This window comes from Pseudorasbora parva, chromosome 3 (assembly GCF_024679245.1).
Source record: "Pseudorasbora parva isolate DD20220531a chromosome 3, ASM2467924v1, whole genome shotgun sequence".
NCBI lineage: Eukaryota > Metazoa > Chordata > Actinopteri > Cypriniformes > Gobionidae > Pseudorasbora > Pseudorasbora parva.
The window spans coordinates 7,370,219-7,392,974 of NC_090174.1; the positions used below are offsets into that span (position 1 = coordinate 7,370,219).

At 39.1% G+C, this 22,756-nt stretch overlaps 1 protein-coding gene across 1 annotated transcript in view; it reads left to right on the top strand.

Moving 5' to 3' along the window:
- Positions 1–14,957, top strand: part of stip1 (stress-induced phosphoprotein 1) — a 30,858-nt gene extending 15,901 nt beyond the window's left edge. Inside the window, exons 11-14 of the mRNA XM_067437716.1 lie at positions 9,812–9,848; positions 9,938–10,041; positions 10,153–10,325; positions 14,096–14,957. Coding sequence (XP_067293817.1) covers positions 9,812–9,848; positions 9,938–10,041; positions 10,153–10,325; positions 14,096–14,168 — 387 coding nt within the window. The 3' untranslated portion in view covers positions 14,169–14,957. The remainder of the gene's footprint in view (positions 1–9,811; positions 9,849–9,937; positions 10,042–10,152; positions 10,326–14,095) is intronic.
- Positions 14,958–22,756: the final 7,799 nt, after the last annotated feature.

Sequence of the window (22,756 nt, forward strand, 5' to 3'; positions counted from 1 at the left end):
GATTGTCCTTTAAATTTATAATTTTTTTAAGTTTAATAAGTTTTAAAATGTATTAACAGGGTATCCGCGGGGTCTTGAAAAGTCTTAAAAGGTGATAAATCAATTTTGGGAAAATTAAGACCCTTATAAAGTATTAAAAAGTCTTATCACGGCTTTATAAAGTCTTAAATTTTGAAAGTATTTTGTTCAAGCTTTGTCAAAAGAGTTTGACTCCAAAAAGTATTTATGAATATACTTCTTTTCATCCCCATAAGTATTAAAAAACAACGGTGCGCTCAGTCTGAGATCGGCTCGGAGCGCGCGCGGCAGAGATAAAAATTAGCACCGCCACCAGCCAAATGCGGCTGATTTAGAGTTGTGGTGGGAAAACAAGCTTCACCTACCGAGCTGTTTCACCTCTTTGTAAACTTTGTTCAATGCATGCGAGTGCTGCCGTATGTGCGCATATGACCAGTCGTTTTCTCCGTCATCACTCGCGTGAAGACGCGCTGTGAGACTCGCGCGCTCTGTGAGAGCTGACGCTATGCATCATCCGAGAGCGCGCACTCGTCTCACAGCGCGCAAATATTGAGTTCTCTTTCAAGTCTTACGCTTAAACGGACAAACTCACACAAGAAGTATGTCAACATGTCCATCTTGATGAGTATCCTAGCAGACATAGTCTGAATATGCCTTAAGTGAACTGTATAGTGTGCACAGTCGAGAAAGACGAGCATATCCCTGCCTCAGGTCTTAAAGGGGCAGTAGCCTTTACTGCTGCCTGAGTGATGTCCTTATATTTAGTTTGACATTAAACAATGCTCTTGATTGAATAGCTTTTGTAAGTTTGATAAGGATTACTCTTTCATTTAAACAGTTAAATATGCAGTTATTTTACATTTGATTACTTTATTCAATTTCTGTACCTTTCTGCAGGCCAGTTAGGCCTGTGCATTGTTATTTAATGAACACATGAGTGAGGTCGAGTTAAACATTTTAGTTTGAATTTTATTTTTTGGCTTTCGGCTTTGGTTTCTTCTTTTTTGTTTCGGCCAAGAATTTTGATTTCGGTGCTTCCCTACTGACATGTTCTGCTCGGTGTGTTGTCAACACGCTTCAAAGATGCCAGAATGAATAGTTTCATTCTTGGGACTAAAAACCATAAAACTGGAAGCCATAAAAGACCACAAATCATCGTGAAAATGTCAGTATTGACTTGAGACTTGAGATTAAATAAACTGCCCAAGTATCGTAGAGCTTGTAGTATTAATTTGTTAAAAACAAAAAAGTGGCTGGTAAAAACATTGAGTGGTAGACTTTAAAAAAAGTTTATTTCCATCCCTGGCGCGCGCCGTCTACGGGTGACGTCATGTATTTTGCGGAATGCGCAGTTAGGTAATGTGTCGCCCTCCATACGTTGTAAAACAGATAAGCAATATAAACAATACAAAATTGGCCTACGATAGAGATTTTAAGTCTACATTTGACTACAACTGTTAATTAAAGGTTTGTTGCCGATTAGAACTTGAAGTGCGATGAGGTCTTGAAATATTTTGAGAAGGTCTTTAAAAAGTCTTAAAAAGGTATTAAAATTAACTTCAGGATTCCTGCATATACCCTGATTAAGTATTATTTTATTATTATTGATTACCCAAAAGTTTTTAATTCATACTGAAAGCCAGAGGGCGCCCTCGAGTGGAAACCGCCGCATTTGCCTCAGAGAAGTAATTGACGTTAGTTTTCAGGAAATCACCATGATGTGAAGCTGACGAGGTGTAAACAGAAGTTAGAGACGCTTTGATTAAACATGACGACAATAAACACGACTGCAGCAAAATATGGTGTATTTCAGTTCTTCAAGCCGTCAAGGGTATTTTCATAATAATAAAGTGTATTATAATGTAGTGCTGATTAACATAGACTTCATCACTGTACAGAATACTATAAAATAACGCATCGTCTGCCTCACTGTGATGAGAAGCCACATCAACTCACACACACTCGACTGACGATATAAAGTGAGGTAAAACATGTTATTAAACGTTGTCTTTTGTTAAACAGGTTTATGAACGCTTCACTAGTTTGTGAAGATGTTTGACTCGTGTTGCTTTTTCAAACGCACGTTATAAGCGACTCAAACTCGCAGTCTTTCAGACGGAGCAGCGTTCATCACAGAGCCGCTCTTCGCTAACACACTGGGCATTTATTTATTTTATTTAAATCGCAGCCTTTGAGCTTTCATAATCGTACACAAGCCAAATCGCGATTACGGTTAGATTTCGATTAATCGTGCAGCCCTATTGGAAATAAACATTTGACAGTAGCTTGAGCTTGTTGGGATGCGGGTGTAAATTTATTTTCATTAACAAAAGCAGTAACACCTGTAAAATTTAGAGTTAGAACTCTGCTTATTAAAAGAGTAGTTCACTTTAAAATGAAAATTACCCCATGATTTACTTACCCTCTAAACATCCCATGTGTATATGATTTTCTTCTTTCTGATGAACACAGTCGGAGTTATGTTATTAAATACCCAGATGCTTTCAAGCTTTAACATGGCAATGATGGGGCTCACAGGTTTGAAGCTCCAAAAGTGCATCCATCCATTATAAACATACTCCACACTTATCCAGGGGTGAATAAAGAACTTCTGCCAGAAACTTTTATTATGACGGGACAGTCGCCAGCGCCATTTCCACATTTTTGGTCATTTGTATGAGGTAACGCTGCTCTGTTTATCATATTAGATACATTTAAGTGTGTTTAAAATATGACGTTACTCTGTGCATTCGCTCAGCGGCTGCTGTGACACTTGTTCACACTGCTAAGAGTAACAGGGCTCTACATAACGCCCATTTTGGGCGCATTTACGCCTAAAAATTACTGCGTGCGACTGTGAAAAAATATTTAGGCGCACCGGTGCGAGTGACCCGATCGATTCTCATGAATGGATGTGTTCAATCGGAATAAAAACTAAAACACTGAGTGAATCAACAAAACTGAGAAACTGTTAGGCTATGTTTCCTACTGCAATCAACTGCTTTGCATGCCTTCATTCAGCAGAAGAAGTGCAAAAACGTGTGCGACGGACTAGGCAGCACTTCGAACAACGATTGTTTACAACGATTGAAGTGAAACGTGTGACGACGCAGCCATGCGCACTTTACCAGACGCCTCGCGCTGTTTATTTACAGCCAAATCAAAATTAACTACCACAGGAGATACCACATTTGGATTATCATAAAGAAGCCCAGAAATTAGCGGATGCTTGGGGCATAAATGCCATCAAACAATAATGTATTAATACATTTAAAAAGCCCTTGAGTTAATCTTTATCACATTAGTATTTTTTTTTTTTTTAAACAGCATGTGTGAATCATGCTGTGATTCATGCAATGTATATAATGAGCGAGTATATCATGGAAGATTTTTTCCAAACCGGGTTTTTGTCTCATTCTGAATCATTGTACACACAAAATAAATTATTCCCGCTGCGGATTAGCACAATATCTGCGTGACTCACCACAAACAGAGAGAAGTAGATCCGGTAGCAATGTTCTCCCGCGAGACGCATGCGGTTCTGTTTATGAAGCGCCAGAGCGCCAAAAGTTACAGCTTGCTAAAGCTCCGAGTATTGGCATGATTGCATGTGTGATACTGATCTCGTACAAAAATCTAATAGACAAGTTGATATTAAGTAACAAACGTTTTAGCCACAACACTGTCACTGCCTATTTGTGAAAATCAAAGCCACACCAGAACTGATTCGCATCTCCAAGCGATTCGATTCAAATGAATCTTGTGTTTTGAATTATTGACTGAATGACTTGCCGCCACCTACTGGCGGTTTTTATTTTCATATTTATACTTTGCATGGACTTTTTTATTTAAAATATTAAACTTTTAAAGTTTAATTTATACATATTTCTAAATTCAAAAACGTATATGTAAAACATTCATACAACATTAACTCATGCATTAAATGCATAGGTGTTTGATTGTATGAAGTTCAGTTCTGCTTTGTGTGTGTGTGTGTGTGTGTGTGTGTGTGTGTATTTGTGCTGTACTCTCAGAAGTTAATGATAATATTATGTCAGAATTATGTTGAATTTAAGAAATTGACAGATGATGCATACATTTAATAAGATTAGAAAACATTGCTCTTAAAATGGTAAAAATGACCCTGGACATTAAAGGACAAATATCGTCCTGTAATAGGAAAGTTATAATTGGAATGTGTTTGATCGATTAGAACGTGCTCCTAAATTTTTGACTGTGCTCCTAAATTTTTTTAATTAGGAGCACAAGTCCTCCTCAAGAAAAAAGTTAGCGTAGAGCCCTGAGTAAAGCGGTTACCCTTACTGTGCGTTCACACCGCCGGCGGCGAGAGCGTCAAGCTGGCCGGAAGTCATTCATTTTCAATGGGAGCCGGGCGGCGAGCTCCGGCGAGAGCGGCGCGGTGCGGCGCGTCTTGGACGATTTGGGCGTCGAGGAGAGTTGAAATCAGCTCAACTTTATGGTAATGAGCTATGACGCGGTTCGGCGGCAACAGGCGGCAACCAGTCAGAATGTAGAAGTGCTCCGCTTGAGAGAAATCGAGAGAACGCAGGCTTGTAAACTTTGGTTCTGACCACATTAGTTCCCAAGCGATTTGTAGGAGAGGTTGATCATTGCTGTGCGGGTTTCCCTATCATTTATGACAAGATCATTCATAGTGATGTGTAATTTGTTAAGAAGTCGCGCAACACTATTTTATAGGCGCTAGAAATGGGCGCTAGAACGCTCGTTGTTCAGCGGGTGTGCAATTAATTCTTACTTTCACATTTAAACGATTTCATGAAGTTAATTTATACCCTACTTGTGGGCAGTATATCCATCAACATGCTTGTTTGATCTGCGGCCTCTTTAAATACAGTTTAAAAAAAGAAAAAACATTCGATCTACGTCAGAGCGGCAGCACGTCCACGGAGCTTTCTACAGCGTCGTTGTCAGGGCGGCAAGAGCGAATTTTGACGCTCTCGCCGGCGGCGGTGTGAACGCACGGTTAGAAAACGATATGATGCAATTGACAGGCGACTCCTTTAGACATCCCGGCTCCTTGGTTAAAATGGCAATTTTCTCACAATTTACAAATAGTTGGAAACATTTGGGATATTGTAAGAGCTCAACTGAACAACATGTAGAACACTGGCCTGGTGGTTTTTGGATATTTTACTGCATAGTGCACCTTTAAGTACTACATAGTGCACCTTTAAATATGGATGTTTTCTCAAGCACACACATCGCTTTGCGTCAGAAGGCCTTTAGATAGATAGATAGATAGATAGATAGATAGATAGATAGATAAATACTTTATTCATCCCCAGCAGGGGAAATTCAGGTGTCGAGTAGCATTCCATAAGAAACAGACACAGTAAGTACAAGAATTAAAAACAGATAAAAATAAAAACAAAAACACATTCTGCCCAAGCAATAAATAAATAACGACAAATAATAAATAAATACATAAATTTAGTTAAGAGTTACTATCAATAGTAATAAAGAGCAAATCATCGGCATTCATTGTAAAGTCTTATAGCAGCCGGTACAAAAGATCTCCGGAATCGTTCAGTCCTACAGCACAGAGAGAGAAGCCGATCGCTACGTGTGCTCTTCTGAGCTACCAAAAAGTCATGTAAAGGATGACTGCTGTTGTTGAGGATGGCCTGTGTCATGCTCATCATTCTTCTCTCTGCCAAAACTCCCACAGAGTCCACGCCTCTCCCCAGGACCGGCCCACATTTTTTGACCAGTTTATCTAGCCGTTTACTGTCTCTGACAGTCAGGCAGTTCCCCCAGCACACAACACTGAAGAATATAGCACTGGCAACAACAGACTGATAAAAAAGGTACAACATATCATTGCAGACATCGAATGATTTGAGTCTTCTGAGAAAGAAGAGTCTGCTCTGACCTTTCTTATATGCTACATTAGCATGAACGGACCAGTCAAGTTTGTTATCGAGATGGACACCCAGATATTTATAGGTGGGGACCACCTCGATGCTTTCTCCACCGATCAACACAGACGGATGATGAGTCTTCTGCCTTCTAAAGTCTACAATCATCTCCTTTGTTTTAGTTATATCAAGGTTGAGGCCATTGCACCTGCTCCAGTGTGTGAAATCCTCAAGTACCCTCCTGTACTCCACCTCGTCCCCTCCCTTCACACATGCCACCACTGCTGTATCATCTGAATATTTTTGGATGTGGCAAGAACTAGACTTATATGCGAAGTCAGTTGTATATAGGGTGAAGAGGAAAGGGGAAAGCACTGTTCCCTGTGGAACTCCGATGTTTGTCATAACAGTTCCCGAGACAGCATTTCCCAGTCTGACATACTGTGGCCGGTTTTCTAAGTAATTCGATATCCACTCAATGAATGTAGAATCCAAACCTAATCCCTCGAGTTTCTCTCTAAGGATCAAGGGCTGAATAGTGTTAAATGCACTTGAGAAGTCAAAGAACATTATTCTGACATATCCCCCAGATCCTTCTAAGAAAGACAGAGTCCGATGGAGCATATACAAGACCGCGTCCTCCACTCCCACATTTCCTTGATATGCGAACTGTAGTGGATCAAGTGCTTGCTGAACTTGGGGTTTCAATATCCGTAGCAGAAGCCTCTCAAAGGTCTTCATAATCACAGATGTCAGAGCCACTGGTCTATAGTCCTTGACCCCCGCCGGTCTCCCTACTTTGGGCACCGGGACAATGCATGATGTCTTCCACCTAACTGGAACCTGCCCAGTTTGTAGACTCGTGTTAAAAATGGCGTGTAACGGCACAGCCAACTCTGACGCACAATCCTTTATGACCCGAGGTAAAATTCCATCCGGGCCCGCAGATTTATAAGGGCGCACTCTTCTCATCTCCATCCGCACCTCATCAACACTGAAATAGCCAACAAAAGCAGAGCAGTTGGCAGCATTATAGATGGTAGAGCCGCTAGGTGGAACAGAGCAGGAGGCAGCAGTATAGAGGGTAGAGCCGCTGGGTGTAACAGAGCAGGAGGCAGCAGTATAGATGGTAGAGCTGCTGGGTGGAACAGAGCAGGAGGCAGCAGTATAGATGGTAGAGCTGCTGGGTGGAAAAGAGTAGTTGGCAGCATTATAGATGGTAGAGCCGCTGGGTGTAACAGAGCAGGGGGCAGCATTATAGATGGTAGAGCCGCTGGGTGGATCAGAGCAGGAGGCAGCAGTAGAGATGGTAGAGCCGCTGGGTGGATCAGAGCAGGAGGCAGCAGTAGAGATGGTAGAGCCGCTGGGTGGATCAGAGCATGAGGCAGCAGTATAGATGGTAGAGCCGCTGGATGGCACAGAGCAGGAGGCAGCAGTAGAGACTGTAGAGCTGCTGGATGGAACAGAGCATGAGGCGGCAGTAGAGATTGTAGAGCTGCTGGATGGAACAGAGCAGGAGGCAGCAGTAGAGATGGTAGAGCCGCTGGATGGAACAGAGCAGGAGGCAGCAGTAGAGATGGTAGAGCCGCTGGGTGGATCAGAGCAGGAGGCAGCAGTATAGATGGTAAAGCCGCTGGGTGGATCAGAGCAGGAGGCAGCAGTATAGATGTTAGAGCCGCAGGATGGAACAAAGCAGGAGGCAGCAGTATAGATGGTAGAGCCGCTGGATGGAACAGAGCATGAGGCAGCAGTAGAGATGGTAGAGCTGCTGGATGGAACAGAGCCGGAGGCAGCAGTAGAGATGGTAGAGCTGCTGGATGGAACAGAGCCGGAGGCAGCAGTAGAGATGGTAGAGCCGCAGGATGGGACAGAGCAGTTGGCAGCATTATAGATGGTAGGGCTGCGGAATGGAACAGAGCAGTTGGCAGCAGTATAGGTGGCAGAGCTGCTGGATGGAACAGAGCCGGAGGCAGCAGTATAGACGGTCAAGCCGCTGGATGGAACAGAGCAGGAGGCGGAAGTATCAGTGATAGAGCCGCTTGGTGGGATAGAACAAGAGACAGCAGCAGGGATGGTGCAGCTGTTGGTTAGAGATGGTAAGGGAGTGCATGCAGGATCGAACCTGCTGTAAAAGCAGTTGAACTCATTGGCCATTAAAGTATCCCCTGACATCACATCCCCTTTCCCCTTGAAGCCAGTAATGGCTCTCATGCCCTTCCACACTTCCCTTGTACTGCCGTTCTGAAGTTTCCTCTCCAACTTCCTTTTATATTCCCCTCTGGCCTTCCTTATGTTTCTTTTCAGATCATGTTGAATAGTCCTGGCCCTGTCCCTGTCACCAGCCTTAAATGCCTCCTTTTTCTGATTCAGCAGGTTCTTAATGCTACTCGTAATCCAAGGCGTATTATTCGGGAAACACTTCACTGTTCTTACAGGGACTACCACATCCGTGCAAAAATTTATGTAATCAGTAACACAGTCCACTACCCTATCAATATTATCGTCAGTCCCCTGTGTATTCATAAGTGTGTTCCAGTCCGTAGACTGAAAACAGTCCCTCAGAGCTTCGCTAGTCTCTGGAGTCCATTTCCTGTATGATCTGCTGGTTGTAGGCAGCCTCCTCACACAGGGTCTGTACGATGATTTAAGGAAAATCAAGTTATGATCTGACTTTCCAAGTGGGGGCAGGGCCAGTGCATTATAAGCATCCTTAACGTTAATATAGCACAGGTCCAGTGTGTTGTTGTGTCTTGTAGGACAGTTTACATACTGCATAAAGCCACCCAGATGAGTACTGATGTCCACATGATTAAAATCCCCCGAAATAACATACATTGCCTCCGAATGTTGCAACTGACTTTTTGCCACTGTGTCCTGAATGACGTCACCCGCTACTATAGGATCAGCGCGCGGAGGGATGTAAACAACAATGGCGACAATGTGGGAAAATTCCCGTGGCACATAATATGGTCTCAAGCTCACCACTAACACCTCTATGTCCCGACAGCAAACCTTGCATTTCACAGTTATGTGACTGGGACAGCACCATTTATTATTCACAAACAGTGCGAGTCCACCTCCTTTGGTTTTACCACTCGATCTAGGATCCCTATCCGCCCGTACCATGGTAAAACCCGGTATACTAACAGCAGTATCAGGAATGCTATCAGTTAGCCACGTCTCAGTAAAACAATACAGGCTGCACTCACGATAAGTTCTGTCCATTCTCACCAGGGCCTCCATCTCATCGCTTTTATTGGGTAGAGAGTTTATATTCCCCATGATGATCGCTGGTAGGAAAGGCTTATATCTCCACTTCCTGGTCCTAAACTTGACACCCGCACGGCGTCCACGGAAAGGTTTCTTGAGTTCACGCGGGATAGGATGAATAATACCTTTGGACTTTCCACTTCCCCGCAGGTGAAGGAGCTCTTCCCGCGAATACATTATCGCGCCCATACTATTAGCGTTAACTATTAATACAATCGCAACACAAACACACACGGAGCTACTCAGACTTGCTGCCACCGCAGTTGGCGCATGCGCAAAAAAAAGCACGCCTCCTCTTGAAGTGACGAGCGTTTTACTAACCCCCGGAGCTGTGTGGAGTACGTTTATGATGGAATGATGGATGGATGCTCTTTATTTTTATTTTTATTTTTTTTGACCTTCAAACTCGTCCTTTCACTGCCATTATAATGCTTGGAAACATCAGTACGTTTATTAACATAACTCCAATTGTGTTCATCAGAAAGAAGAAAGTCACATTCGCATTCCGGCACTGTCAATAAAAAGAAAATAAATACATTCTAGAATTAGTGAAGTCAACTAGATGACTTGTTTTCCATTCTGTCCTCTTTCTTTTAACGCTCAACCATTTGTCTGTTTATCAGGACTGTGAGGAGTGCATCAAACTGGACCCCAACTTCAGTAAGTGCTTTACATTATGTTTGCTTAACTTCCCAGTGACAGGTTATTTTGTGCAAAAAAACCTTACGCTATCCACTCCCTTTATTTAGTTAAGGGTTACACACGCAAGGGAGCTGCACTAGAGGCCATGAAGGACTTCTCAAAAGCAATGGATGTGTACCAGAAAGCTCTAGATCTTGATTCCAGCTCAAAGGTATGCAAGCTCTGTTCTGTGATGGCACAACTAATGCATCTCTCAGAATTATAATAGGATTGTTCTGGTAAAGATGGCCCCACACAGCTAATATTTTCTCCGTCGCTACAGGAGGCCACAGAGGGTATCCAACGATGTATGATGAGCCACGCAAGCCGTAACGACAGTCCAGAGGATGTGAAACGGAGGGCCATGTCCGACCCAGAGGTGCAGCAGATCATGAGTGATCCTGCCATGCGCATGATCCTAGAGCAGATGCAGAAAGACCCACAGGCCCTCAGCGAGTAAGATCATATTTTGAATCTTTTTTTTTTTTTTGATCGGCTTAGTCTGTCCTAGCGCTACTGATTCCACGGAGCTTCATCCCTGTGTATGAACTGAGCTGGGTGTGTCCAATTAGTGAGAAGTATAAACTGTGTAGTGTGGAAAGGGGGTGCATTGATAAACCTTGTTTTATAAAATATAAATTGGTGAATCTCAAAACCAATTAAGGTTAAAAAAAAAAAAAAGGATTTCCCTCCACATTCTGTCCAGATTAAGGAAGTCCCCAAAGCCGGATATCTTACTCGGAAAGTCTATGGCTTCGAAACGCATAACCAATTCTGCCTGAATAATAGAAAAAAAAGATTTGCCAGGCACACTCACTCGTAGATAACAGGTGGTGAGCCAGTGGGATGCATGATATTATGCATAAACCTCTTAAATCATTACTCGATAATGAGTGTGTGAAGTGAATGAGTAAACACTATTAATAAGCGCAAACCAAATAGCCACATTATCGTCTCCATGCGTCTCTCAGAAATCAGAGCTTGGCAAGAGTAATATCCACTGAGATACTGAATCCATACACGTTTTCTACTATTTGCTGTGTCTATATAAAATTTTTCAAACTTGATATGATGATCTAGTTTTTATTGCTGGTCAACGATTAAAACGATTAATCGCAGTATGCGCAAAAATCAGGAATACAAAAGTGCTGCTATATGAACAAAAGTGCAATAACATATGGTTTGCAAACACTTAAAACAAATAAGGTGCTTTTTACAGCAGTTAAAAGTTAGTAAAAGTTACAATATTTCTTGTAAATATCAACTTAAACATTAATTTATTTAAAATTCTCTGTGATGTTAATCCTGTGCAAATCGGCCATGTCTGTAATCTGTAAAGTAAAAATTCCCCCGCAAATTACCTAGCATATTTCGCCGCACACCGAGGTCCTGTGATAATATTAGTCCCGTGTGAATTGACATCTCTGTGAATTGGCATGATTAGGCGGATCGTATATCATTTTTGCAAGTTTTTTTTTTCCTGTGCACATTTCTATCTTTATTTTTCACGAAGAATGGAGGCTCCGTAATAATGCGCACCGTTATGAATTCCCGTGCCGCCCCACGGATTATACTTTCACTTTAGAATGAGTACCAATTTAGGAGCAAATTGCTTGAATGGTGCGTTTAATATTAACATCAATAATATTCTTAATGAAAAACATAACAGTAGGTTACAATGACAAGCTCGTTTAAATGGGCGCCTTTACATTTAGCTTTGAAACTGAATCTTCCGCCATATTGTCAGCTTCTCACTCGTGATAAATGAAATCCTACTCCTTCCGCTGGTCTGTGCTCAGTTCATGGCGTCTGTTGTCTAACTGAACGAAATTATTACTATAATAATCAAAACGACATTGATGCCTGTTTATGATTTTTGTACAGCTATATCTAGGGTTGGGCGATATGGCCAAAATTTCATATCCCGATAACGATATGCATAACGATATAGCAATGTTTCTGTTAATTCAGTTTATGAATAGTCTATACAAAATTGCAATGTGGAAATGCAGTTTGAAATGATATACAAAACAAATAAAGGTAGTATGGACTACATTTTTATTTTATTTAGAACCTTTTTTTAAAGCAAGACTGTTGGTAAAGTTAACACCTGCCTAGGAATGTTAACCGATGACCGTTTGACCGATGGCTGACCGTATCAACGTTAACCGATCAAAGTTGTCGGTTAAAATAAATAAAAAAGTGATCTCTAAATTAGGCTATTATAGACAGTGGACTAAACGCTAGTTAGCCGTCTCATTCCAAAATCTTTTTGTGTGATTGAACACATCCCTCGCACTCAATTTTTCATAACTCGCCTGTTTGTACTTAATAAACCAATAAAAACATTTGGCGCGAGGTCACAGCGTTTGGGTTTGCGCGCTCACAAGGTTTGCAAAAAGTAAACAGACTAAACACTCGAGGTTAGAGCCAGAGCAGACGACAGTAAGAAGCGTGCAATTCGCTTAAGATGGGCTTACATTTGGAAATATATTACATCTTCATTTCAGTGGTAAAACATAAGGTGTTGATCTTCTTTCTTTATTATTGTTAGCACTACCTCGAACTAAAGCGGTGTCTCTTCGGAGCTGTCATTTTCTTAAATGAGCCGCGGCAATGTTTCAAATGAGCTTCTAACGCTGGACAAACGCCTTTATTTTCAACGCGATCACCTTGTACCCAAACCATTTCGAAACTAAGGAGCCATTTGTCCTCAGATTACAAACAAGCTCCTCGGCGGCGCGTTTGCGGGACTCGTGTTTCGCGCTGTGGGGGATTTTAAAAAAGTGACGTGAGTGGAAGGGAGGCGGCAGCGCGTGTGTTTGTGAGTGAGAGAGCGAGAGAGAGACAGAGGGAGCGCGGCTCGCGGCTGTTATTTCAAATAGCGCAGCATATTTTAAACTAATCGGGTTAACCGGTTTCAACCGGCTAATGAGGCTCGGTGGTCGGTCAAGAAAATGTTTAGTTTTCGCCATCCCTACACCTGCCATTAAAATATTTCAATATATGGCTATAGTGTGCCACGCGTAAAAGCCCGTTGCATCGTCTGTGTCTGAAGTTTGTTTTGAGCGCTTATGCCACTATTCTGGCATAATTACTCTGAGAATTACCCTGGTCTGAACTACGTCTACTACCGTCTTCCTCCATGTTTGTTTATGTATTGCAGCGTGCATGGGCAAGCCGTGGCGTGAGGTGCATCTTGACGTAAAATTCTGCCATAAACGCCTTATCGTGGCGTAAGCGATAGAGCCTTATATAAAACGATAGACATTTTCTATCGTCCAGACGATATATTTCGTCATATCGCCCAGCCCTAGCTATATCTATAACGAAAAAAACATTTACAAGTCTTGACATCATATCTGGGAGAAGTCATTAAATTCAAGTAAAATCACAAACTTTGCTTATCCCGTGCGAATGTGCCACGCAAAACTCAGATGATGGGGAGTCATTTCTAAATCACAGAGGTCCATAGATAATACTAATCCTGTGCGAATAGTACTTATGACAGACTTTTTTAATACGTTTATATCAACTAAAGTAGTTTTTTACACTTAGTTAATTCTGTAAATAGTTGCTTTAATTGTTCAGGAACTGTATATCCATTAAAATGAGCAGTTTATTGCTGATTTATTTTAATAAAAATCTACTTTTCTTACTTAAAAGCTTACAGAAGATACATTTTTGAGAGAATCGTCCTCCAGTTTTGAATCAAAACATGATCAGACATTCAGTTTTATTAGGTTATTTTCAGGGCCTATGGTTTTTCCATAAGGGAATAAAAAAAAATGTGAGTCACTTGCATGCACATTTCTCCCTTTTTTACTCTGTTTCTATACTACTTTGAGTTAAAACTTTTGGGTAACACAACACAATTTCAAGTGTCTAGTTTAAAATAAGACCAGATTTATGGATATAGACCATAGGGTTTAAGAATAACTGTGAAACAGATAGACATTTAAAGCAGTCTTCTCGGTCTATATCTAACTTTGAGAATTTTACAGATATAGATCCGCTGCACAGAAGTTTTACTTTTGAGGTGCTTTTTTCCCTGTTATTTAAAAAAAGCTTTCCAGAAGTCTGTACTTATAAACATTCAAATTAATGTACAAAAATAAAAATGTTATACATACCAGACATGTTCTTGATTTTGTGGAATTTGCACAAATATAATTGTTTATAAAAATTAAATCATATTTCTTCTGCAATTTCTTCTGTCTATCCAGTCATCTAAAGAACCCTGTCATCGCTCAGAAAATTCAGAAACTGATAGATGTTGGGCTAATAGCTATTCGGTGATCCAAGGAACCAGAAGAAAACCAGGACATTTTTCATCTACAGGACAACAACAGAAGAATACGAAGGATGGCGGCATTCCAAACAAATTATTTACTACTTAACACCAAATTTAACAGGCACCCTACCCCTTCTCCTCCCACTCTTTCCAAAAGGAATGTATTTTTTTTTTAAAGCCTTAATTGGATTGAAAATGCAACAGTCTTTCCTCCACACTTCATGCATTAGTGTCGTGGTTTTCAGGTATTACAGTATTCATGGAACAGAAAGATCTAGCCTTAGTGACGTCAGAGTGTTAAAGGAGTGGATTTGAGCCTTCATATTAAAAAGCCCTTTTTTTGCTATTTATTTTTTACATCTTAATATTAGTCTTTTTTTTTTTGCTTTTCTTTTTTTTTCCTGAGTATTGTTTTGTAATGTTTAATGCAGATATGTCATTCTGAATCTGTCCTCTTATGATTTTTGTATGTGGGGTTTTTTTTCTCTGCTTTGGAGGAGAAGAGGAGAGAGGGGAGCGATATGACATTAGCTTGCCATCAGTGATTAATTTTCACATAGTAGGCCTGTTAGAAATCTGTCTGTCTCTGAATCCGAATGCTTTGCTATTACTGTATTATATAATGCACTTCTATCTGAGGGGGAGAGGTTTATAGCTCTGAGGGCTTGTTCAAGGTAAACTGCCTCCCACCTGCTTCGCTTCAGTTCATACTTTGCGATCGATTAACTGACTGTGATTACAGCATCACCATATTGAAATGCAACATCAGTTTAATAAAGTTCTGGATCCACGAAGTTGTGTGATGTTTGTGTAACTCAACATGCATTCAATGTGTTTGTTTGGAATTGTACGCTACCATATGACTTGCATGATTTTTTTTTTAGTATGCATATTGTGCACATTATTTGAACCAAAAACCATGCCAAAACCATGCCTAAACAATGGGTAATATGCTGTTTGTCCTCGTCCTGCCAAATCCGTTCAGAGGCATGGACTCTATAAAGACGCCTAAAGGTGTACTGCATTGAAGAAGATATTTTACATAAACCCTTTTTTACATATTGTCTACGAGAAAACAAATAGCTGAATTTATTCAAATTTCCCCATTCAAAAGTTTATGAATCATTGATTCTCAATACTGTGTTGTTCCCTGGATGGGCCATGTTGTGTGATGGTTGTTCTTGAGTCTCTTGTTTGTCCTGAGCAGTTACACTAGCCAACGTTCTTCAGAAAAATCTTCCAGGTCCGGCACATTCTTCAGTTTTCCAGCATCTTTTGCATATTTGAACCCTCTCCAGCAGGACCTGGATGATTTTTCTGAAGAACGTTGGACAGTTTAACTCCTCAGGACAAACGAGGGGAAGAGCCTTGAGAGCAAACATCACAAAACACGCACCATGGATCATCCAGGGAACGACACACGGTATTAAGAACCGCGTTTGTAAACTTTTAAACGGGTCTTTTAATAAATTCAGCTTTTTTATTTTTGTTTGTATATATATGTACAAGCGCATATTTATTAAAAACAATTATATATATATACATACATATATATATCAAGAATATCTAAATCATCTGCAGGCGGTCGATCCTTTCCTATTTAGCACCTGAACTCTAGAACATTCTTCCTGGTATTGTTCGTGAAGCAGACACACTCTGTCAGTTTAAATCTAGACTAAAAATGCATCTCTTTACTATGGCATACACATAGTTTTTTTTTTTTTTACTTACATTATTCAAATCAATTAACTGATTGTTAGGCTGCATTAACTAGGTCAGCGGAAACTGGGAACACTTTCCATAACACCTGATGTACTCGTTACATCATAAAAAAGAGTGGCATCTATGCTAATGTTAGTCTCTCTGTTTATCCCGAGGTTTACTGCATTCGGCCGGATCCAGGCCGTGTCCGGATCGGATGGTGGACCTGCGCCCAGATATGACCAACATACAGTGCCTTGGCAAAGTATTCGGCCCCCTTGAACTTTACAACCTTTTGCCACATTTCAGGCTTCTAACATAATGATATGAAACTGTAAATTTTTGTGAAGAATCAACAAGTGGGACACAATCATGAAGTGGAACGAAATTTATTGGATATTTTAAACTTTTTTAACAAATCAAAAACTGAAAAACTGGGCGTGCAAATTATTCGTCCCCTTTACTTTCAGTGCAGCAAACTCTCTCCAGAAGTTCAGTGAGGATCTCTGAGTGATCCAATGTTGACCTAAATGACTAATGATGATAAATAGAATCCACCTGTGTGTAATCAAGTCTCCGTATAAATGCACCTGCACTGTGAAAGTCTCAGAGGAGAGAGCATCATGAAGAACAAGGAACACACCAGGCAGGTCCGAGATACTGTTGTGGAGAAGTTTAAAGCTGGATTTAGATACAAAAATATTTCCCAAGCTTTAAACATCCCAAGGAGCACTGTGCAAGGAGTATCAGACCACTGCAAATCTACCAAGACCTGGCTGTCCCTCTAAACTTTCAGCTCATACAAGGAGAAGACTGATCAGAGATGCAGCGAAGAGGCCCATGATCACTCTGGATGAACTGCAGAGATCTACAGCTGAGGTGGGAGACTCTGTCCATAGGACAACAATCAGTTGTATACTGCACAAATCTGGTCTTTCTGGAAGAATGGCAAGAAGGAAGCCATTTCTTAAAGATATCCATAAAAAGTGTTGTTTAAAGTTTGCCACCAGCCACCTGGGAGACACACCAAACGTGGAAGAAGGTGCTCTGGTCAGATGAAACCAAAATTGAACTTTTTGGCAACAATGCACAACGTTATGTTTGGTGTAAAAGCATCACAGCTCATCACCCTGAACACACCAACCCCACTGTCAAACGTGGTGGCGGCAGCATCATGGTTTGGACCTGCTTTTCTTCAGCAGGAACCGGGAAGATGGTTAAAATTGATGGGAAGATGGATGGAGCCAAATACAGGACCATTCTGGAAGAAAACCTGATGGAGTCTGCAAAAGACCTGAGACTGGGACGGAGATTTGTCTTCCAACAAGACAATGATCCAAAACATAAAGCAAAATCTACAATGGAATGGTTCAAAAATAAACATATCCAGGTGTTAGAATGACCAAGTCAAAGTCCAGACCTGAATCCAATCGAGAATCTGTGGAAAGAACTGAAAACTGCTGTTCACAAACGCTCTCCATCCAACCTCACTGAGCTCGAGCTGTTCTGCAAGGAGGAATGGGCAAAAATTTCAGTTTCTCGATGTGCAAAACTGATAGAGACATAACCCAAGCGACTTACAGCTGTAATCGCAGCAAAAGGTGGCACTACAAAGTATTAACTTAAGGGGGCCGAATATTTTGCACGCCCAATTTTTCAGTTTTTAATTTGTTAAAAAAGTTTGAAATATCCAATAAATTTCATTCCACTTCACGATTGTGTCCCACTTGATTCTTCACTGAAATGTTGCAAAAGGTCGCAAAGTTAAAGGGGGCCGAATACTTTCGCAAGGCACTGTATATATATATATATATATATATATATATATATATAAAATTGTTTTTAATAAATATCTTATTCAGGACAGCACTAGATAAAAATATTTAATTTTTATTATTTACTTTTATTATGAACAGCTATTATTCATATTTCACATATTTTGCAAGCGGGTTAACATACTTTTTCTGTTAGGAAATAAACACAACAAACAGATGAAAAAGATTTTTGTTCATTTAAAAAAAAAATATCTATAGTGTTGATATAGTGTATACTTTTTCAAGTACAAGTGCACTTAATTAATAAAAAAAATAAAAATAAAAAAAAGATGTTTTTACTGTAATTTTCATCATCAAAAATAAATAAATTCAGACTTCGTGAGCATAAGAAACTTTTTTTTAAAAAAAAACGCAATCTTAATGATTTCAAACTTTTGACCAGCAAAACCGAAACAACATTCTAGACAATCTGGGCATTGGTTTACTTGAAAAGGAAGTAATCAATGGCTTCCGACTGTAGAACGAAACATATTTCACAGATGCTTTGTAAATTACATTTAGGACAATTAAAGCTATAACTTGTTCTTTAATTATAAAATGTTATTAATCCCTTCATTCATATAGGTCACTACAGTGCACATCTATTCAAAAAGCATTTTCTTGCTGGGTTGTGATAGCGTAGTAGAACATCAACCTCTACAGTGGACTCATACCTACAATCATGGGGTTCATCTACAATTCATAGTATTAAAGTGACTGTTGTTTTTGAAAATACTTCATCTGCAGTAACTTTTTTTGGACTGTAAATAAACGTATTTGTGTTATTAGAATGTTATTTGTATAAAACATTTAAAGGTCCTGTTCTTCGTGATTCCATCTTTAAACTTTAGTTAGTGTGAGATGTTACTGTTAGAGCATAAATAATACCTGTAAAATTATAAAGCTCAAAGTTCAATGCCAAGCGAGATATTTTATTTAACAGAAGTTCCCTTTCAAAGCCTACAGCGAACGGCCGGTTTGGACTACACCGCTGCACTTCCTCCAGGAATGACGTCACTAGAACCGTTTGTTGACTAACCCTCCGCCCACAAGAACACGCAAAATAGGGGGCGTGATCTCATTGCTCTCCCACGTGGAGAAGAGCGCGCATTCAGCGCTTGCATCTCCCCGTTATGGTAAGAGGCGGGACCTTTCCAGGCAAAGTGCGCTAAGATGCTGTCCAATCACAACACGGGAACCACTGGCCCAATCAGAACTCGTTATGTGTTTCTGAAGGAGGGACTTCATAGAACAAGGAAATCATCAGGCCGTTTTTAGGGCAGAGAAAACAGCGGTGTATAGATAAGTCAATTGTGTGAAAAATACTGTGTTTTTTTACACACGAAACATGAACTCATGTTATATTGCACACTGTAAACATAATCAAAGCTTCGAAAACATGCAAAGAATGGGTACTTTAATGATTACAAATTGTAGGTATGTTACTTATGTTACTTGTTAACTCAAAAAGTAATTGATTACGTAATGCATGTTGCTTGTAATGTGTTACTTTACTCCTTATATCAAAAAGTAATCTTTACTTTCATTATGCATGTTACTTGTTACCCCAAAACTGCTCAGGTCATACGAAATTGACAGAGGTGGACAAAGTACACAACTCTATTACTTGAGTAAAAGTAAAAGTACTACTGGTCAAATATTACTCCGTTACAAGTGCAAGTTGTAAAAACAGATTTTTACTCAAGTAAAAGTACAGAAGTATTTGTTTTTAAAAAGTACTTAAGTACTTAAATTTCCTTTTTTTATGCCAATGCATTATTTTATTATTGTTGTATAAATGCAAACTGTCATCATGGTTTAAGCCAGTCAGTGATGCTCCATCTGACATACTAGCATACGACTAACTTAAACTCATTTAAATACTTGTTTACAAGTTACAAAGCTCTTTATGAAGCTGCTGTCACTTTAAGGCCGAACGCACGGATCCAATACACTGATACTCTTCCGATATTCTCCCAGATTTACTCTTCTCTTTCTCCCATTTATAGTTTTAATATTTTATAAGGCATGCACCAAATGTATACCAACTAAACTAATCTTGAATTTTTTTTAAAAACTGAAACATACTTTCAAAGTATGGCTATGAGTGCACACACTGTGCCTAAGAACCGTCTTCCATTGAACTGATCAGTGTTCAAAAAAAGTTGGGAAAATCATATAAGAGTGATTCCCGATAAACTGTCTGCAACAACAACAACAACAAAACCTTTAAAAGAAGGAAAAAATCTTCCACCGACTTTCAGACCTAGTTATAAATGTAGTGGAGTAAAATCCTACAATATTTGTCTTTTAAATGTAGTGAAGTAAAAGTCATAAGTTTCCAGAAAAAAATAATCCTCAAGTACAGTACAGATACTCAAAAAGTGGTTAAGTACAGTACTCAAGTAAATGTACTTTTACTGTCCACATCCGGAAATTGAGAACACGTAATCACTGTTTTATTTATTTTTATTTATTTATTTTTCAGCAGAGAGCAATAGATGTGTCCAAGCTTGAACATAACCCGAATTATTAGTTTATAAAATATATAGGCTATTTTGTAGTTTTCACATGATTTTATATAATTGTAAAATATCCATTGGTTTGTTAAATGCACAATATTTCTGAGTTATTATGAGTTGGCCTATTGCTGCAGTTAAAACCATGCATGTCAATCTCTTTGAAAAAAAAATATATATAAAAATATTACATTTCAGGGCAATAAATCATGACTGGGTTTGTCATAATTCATGCATGAAAGGGTTCATATAAAAGCGATTTACATTTTAGAGCTGTCGGGAAGGATTTCGCGGGAAATTGCATAAATCTCATTCGCCTGTGCGTCAAATCATGTCAGTCCACAGAGAAATAGCTGAAGGTTTGTTGTCACAGCTTGTGAGAAAGCAGATTTTTCCTTCACGGCAAACCTCCGCAGAATCACCGGGAGTAAAAAACAAAAACACGTTGTTTATTTGTCCATCCGCTGTGATGATAAATGGTAATGGCTGTGTTCAACTGCACGAGCTTTAAAGGTACAGTACTTATTTATTTATTTATTTTAAATGTTGCTTGTTCGCAGAGGTGGTAAAAGTACTCAAAAGTTATACTCGAGTGAAAGTATATATACCTAAATAATAAAATACTCCAGTAAAAGTAGAAAGTCCTCAGAGGTGGTAAAAGTACTCAAAAGTTATACTCGAGTGAAAGTATATATACCTAAATAAAAAAATACTCCAGTAAAAGTAGAAAGTCCTCCATTCAAACATCACTTGAGTAAAAGTACAAAAGTATCAGATTTAAAACGTACTCAAGTACCGAAAGTAAAAAGTAAATATCAAAATTAACTGTAAATATCAATAATTACGCAGATAAAATCTTTTGGGACTGATATGCAATGCTTTAAATGAACAAATGATAAGATTAGATACTGCAATTAAGAATTTGTTTGATTTGCAATTAATAAGAGACAATGAAGCACCTTAAGGCAGTATAGGGGTTAAACTTAAAATAGACATGTTCCATAACATTAGCTCCATAAAACAGATGAGGGGCAAGATACTATTAACTAATTCAAAATTAATTCAAAAGCCATAACCACAATGACATATTACGTAACAATTAGTTAATAGTCATGTGCCTCAACAAGTAAAGTCATACTATAATTTTGCCAATTGTTATGATTAATGATTCATTAAACAGAGAACTGAGAGTCGGAATGCATGGCTTTGAATGCATGAATTTACATTATTAGTTAATGTAATATGTTATTAGGGAATTAATGATGTCATATTTAATTAATTACAATTCATATATTACTTAATCTTTTAATCAAAGAGAATGTTCATTAGTTGCTGATGCAGTAATCATTAATAAATGGTTTAGTTCTTCATTAGTAATGCATTAACTCATGATTATCTGCTTTAGTTAGGCATGAATTATAATAGTGCACCTGTATTGTAAAATGTTACTGATGTTTTCATAGTAAATTGTGTGCCGCAAAATAAAAAAGTTGGGGAAACACTGAGCTAACGTTAGTGTGGCAAACCTGACTTGTCAGCTTTTCCAAGTCTATACCCGACTGGATATCATCCATGAATGACCAGACCGGTTTGGAAATCAAGTGTAATAAATACTTAATACTTGGAGCGGGCATGGGGAAATGTATTGGAGTAAAAAGTAAACTTTGCCTTTAATATTGTAGTGGAGTAAGAGTAAAAGTAGATGCAAATAAAATATACTCAAGTAAAGTACAGATCCCCGAAAAAAATACTTAAGTAAAGTATAAAAGTATTTTTACTTGATTACTTACCACCCCTGCTTGTTCGTCTTCCTAAACAACTGATACAAGCCAACGGAATTAATGAAAATTACCTTATCAATGCATATCTAAATTTGCGCATAATTTATTTTTTTATTTTTTTATTACTATTTTTACTTATGCTGCAGCCATTGAGCAGCTGGCAGGGGATGGTTGCAGGATGGCTCAACCTCCACAGACAGTTTTTTTTTCAATTCAGTTTATTAAATAATTATTATTTTTAATGTTTATCAGACAATAACTTCTCAAGCTTTTGCTTTAGTATAATTTTCGGGACAGTTAGGGCCAGATTCGGATTAGATTTCAGGACTGTCCCAAATTTTTCGGGACGTCTGGTCACCCTAGATACAACAAAAGTAATGTTTATAGCCATTGACATGGTTCCATTGATTTTTATTAACTGGCATTGCAAATCATTGTCATGCCATCTCACCCTTGAAGTACAAAAATATGGTGCACAAGCCCGCATTATGGTCATCTATTTGTATAGCAGTGCTTCAAAATCTACCCAGCAGGGAGCACTATATAGTTACCGTATACCAGAACTGTTGATGTATAAGTACATAATCTTAAGAAAGTCGGTGGAGCAGACGTTTCAATATCCCATTGACATGTAATGAGCTCAACCGAGAATCTAGAGTTATATTGGTGACACTGTACAATAAGATCTCATTGGTTAGCATTAGTTAATGCATTGACATGAATATTTTTTGCAGCATTTATTAACCTTTGTTAAAATAGTCATGCTCATATTTATTAG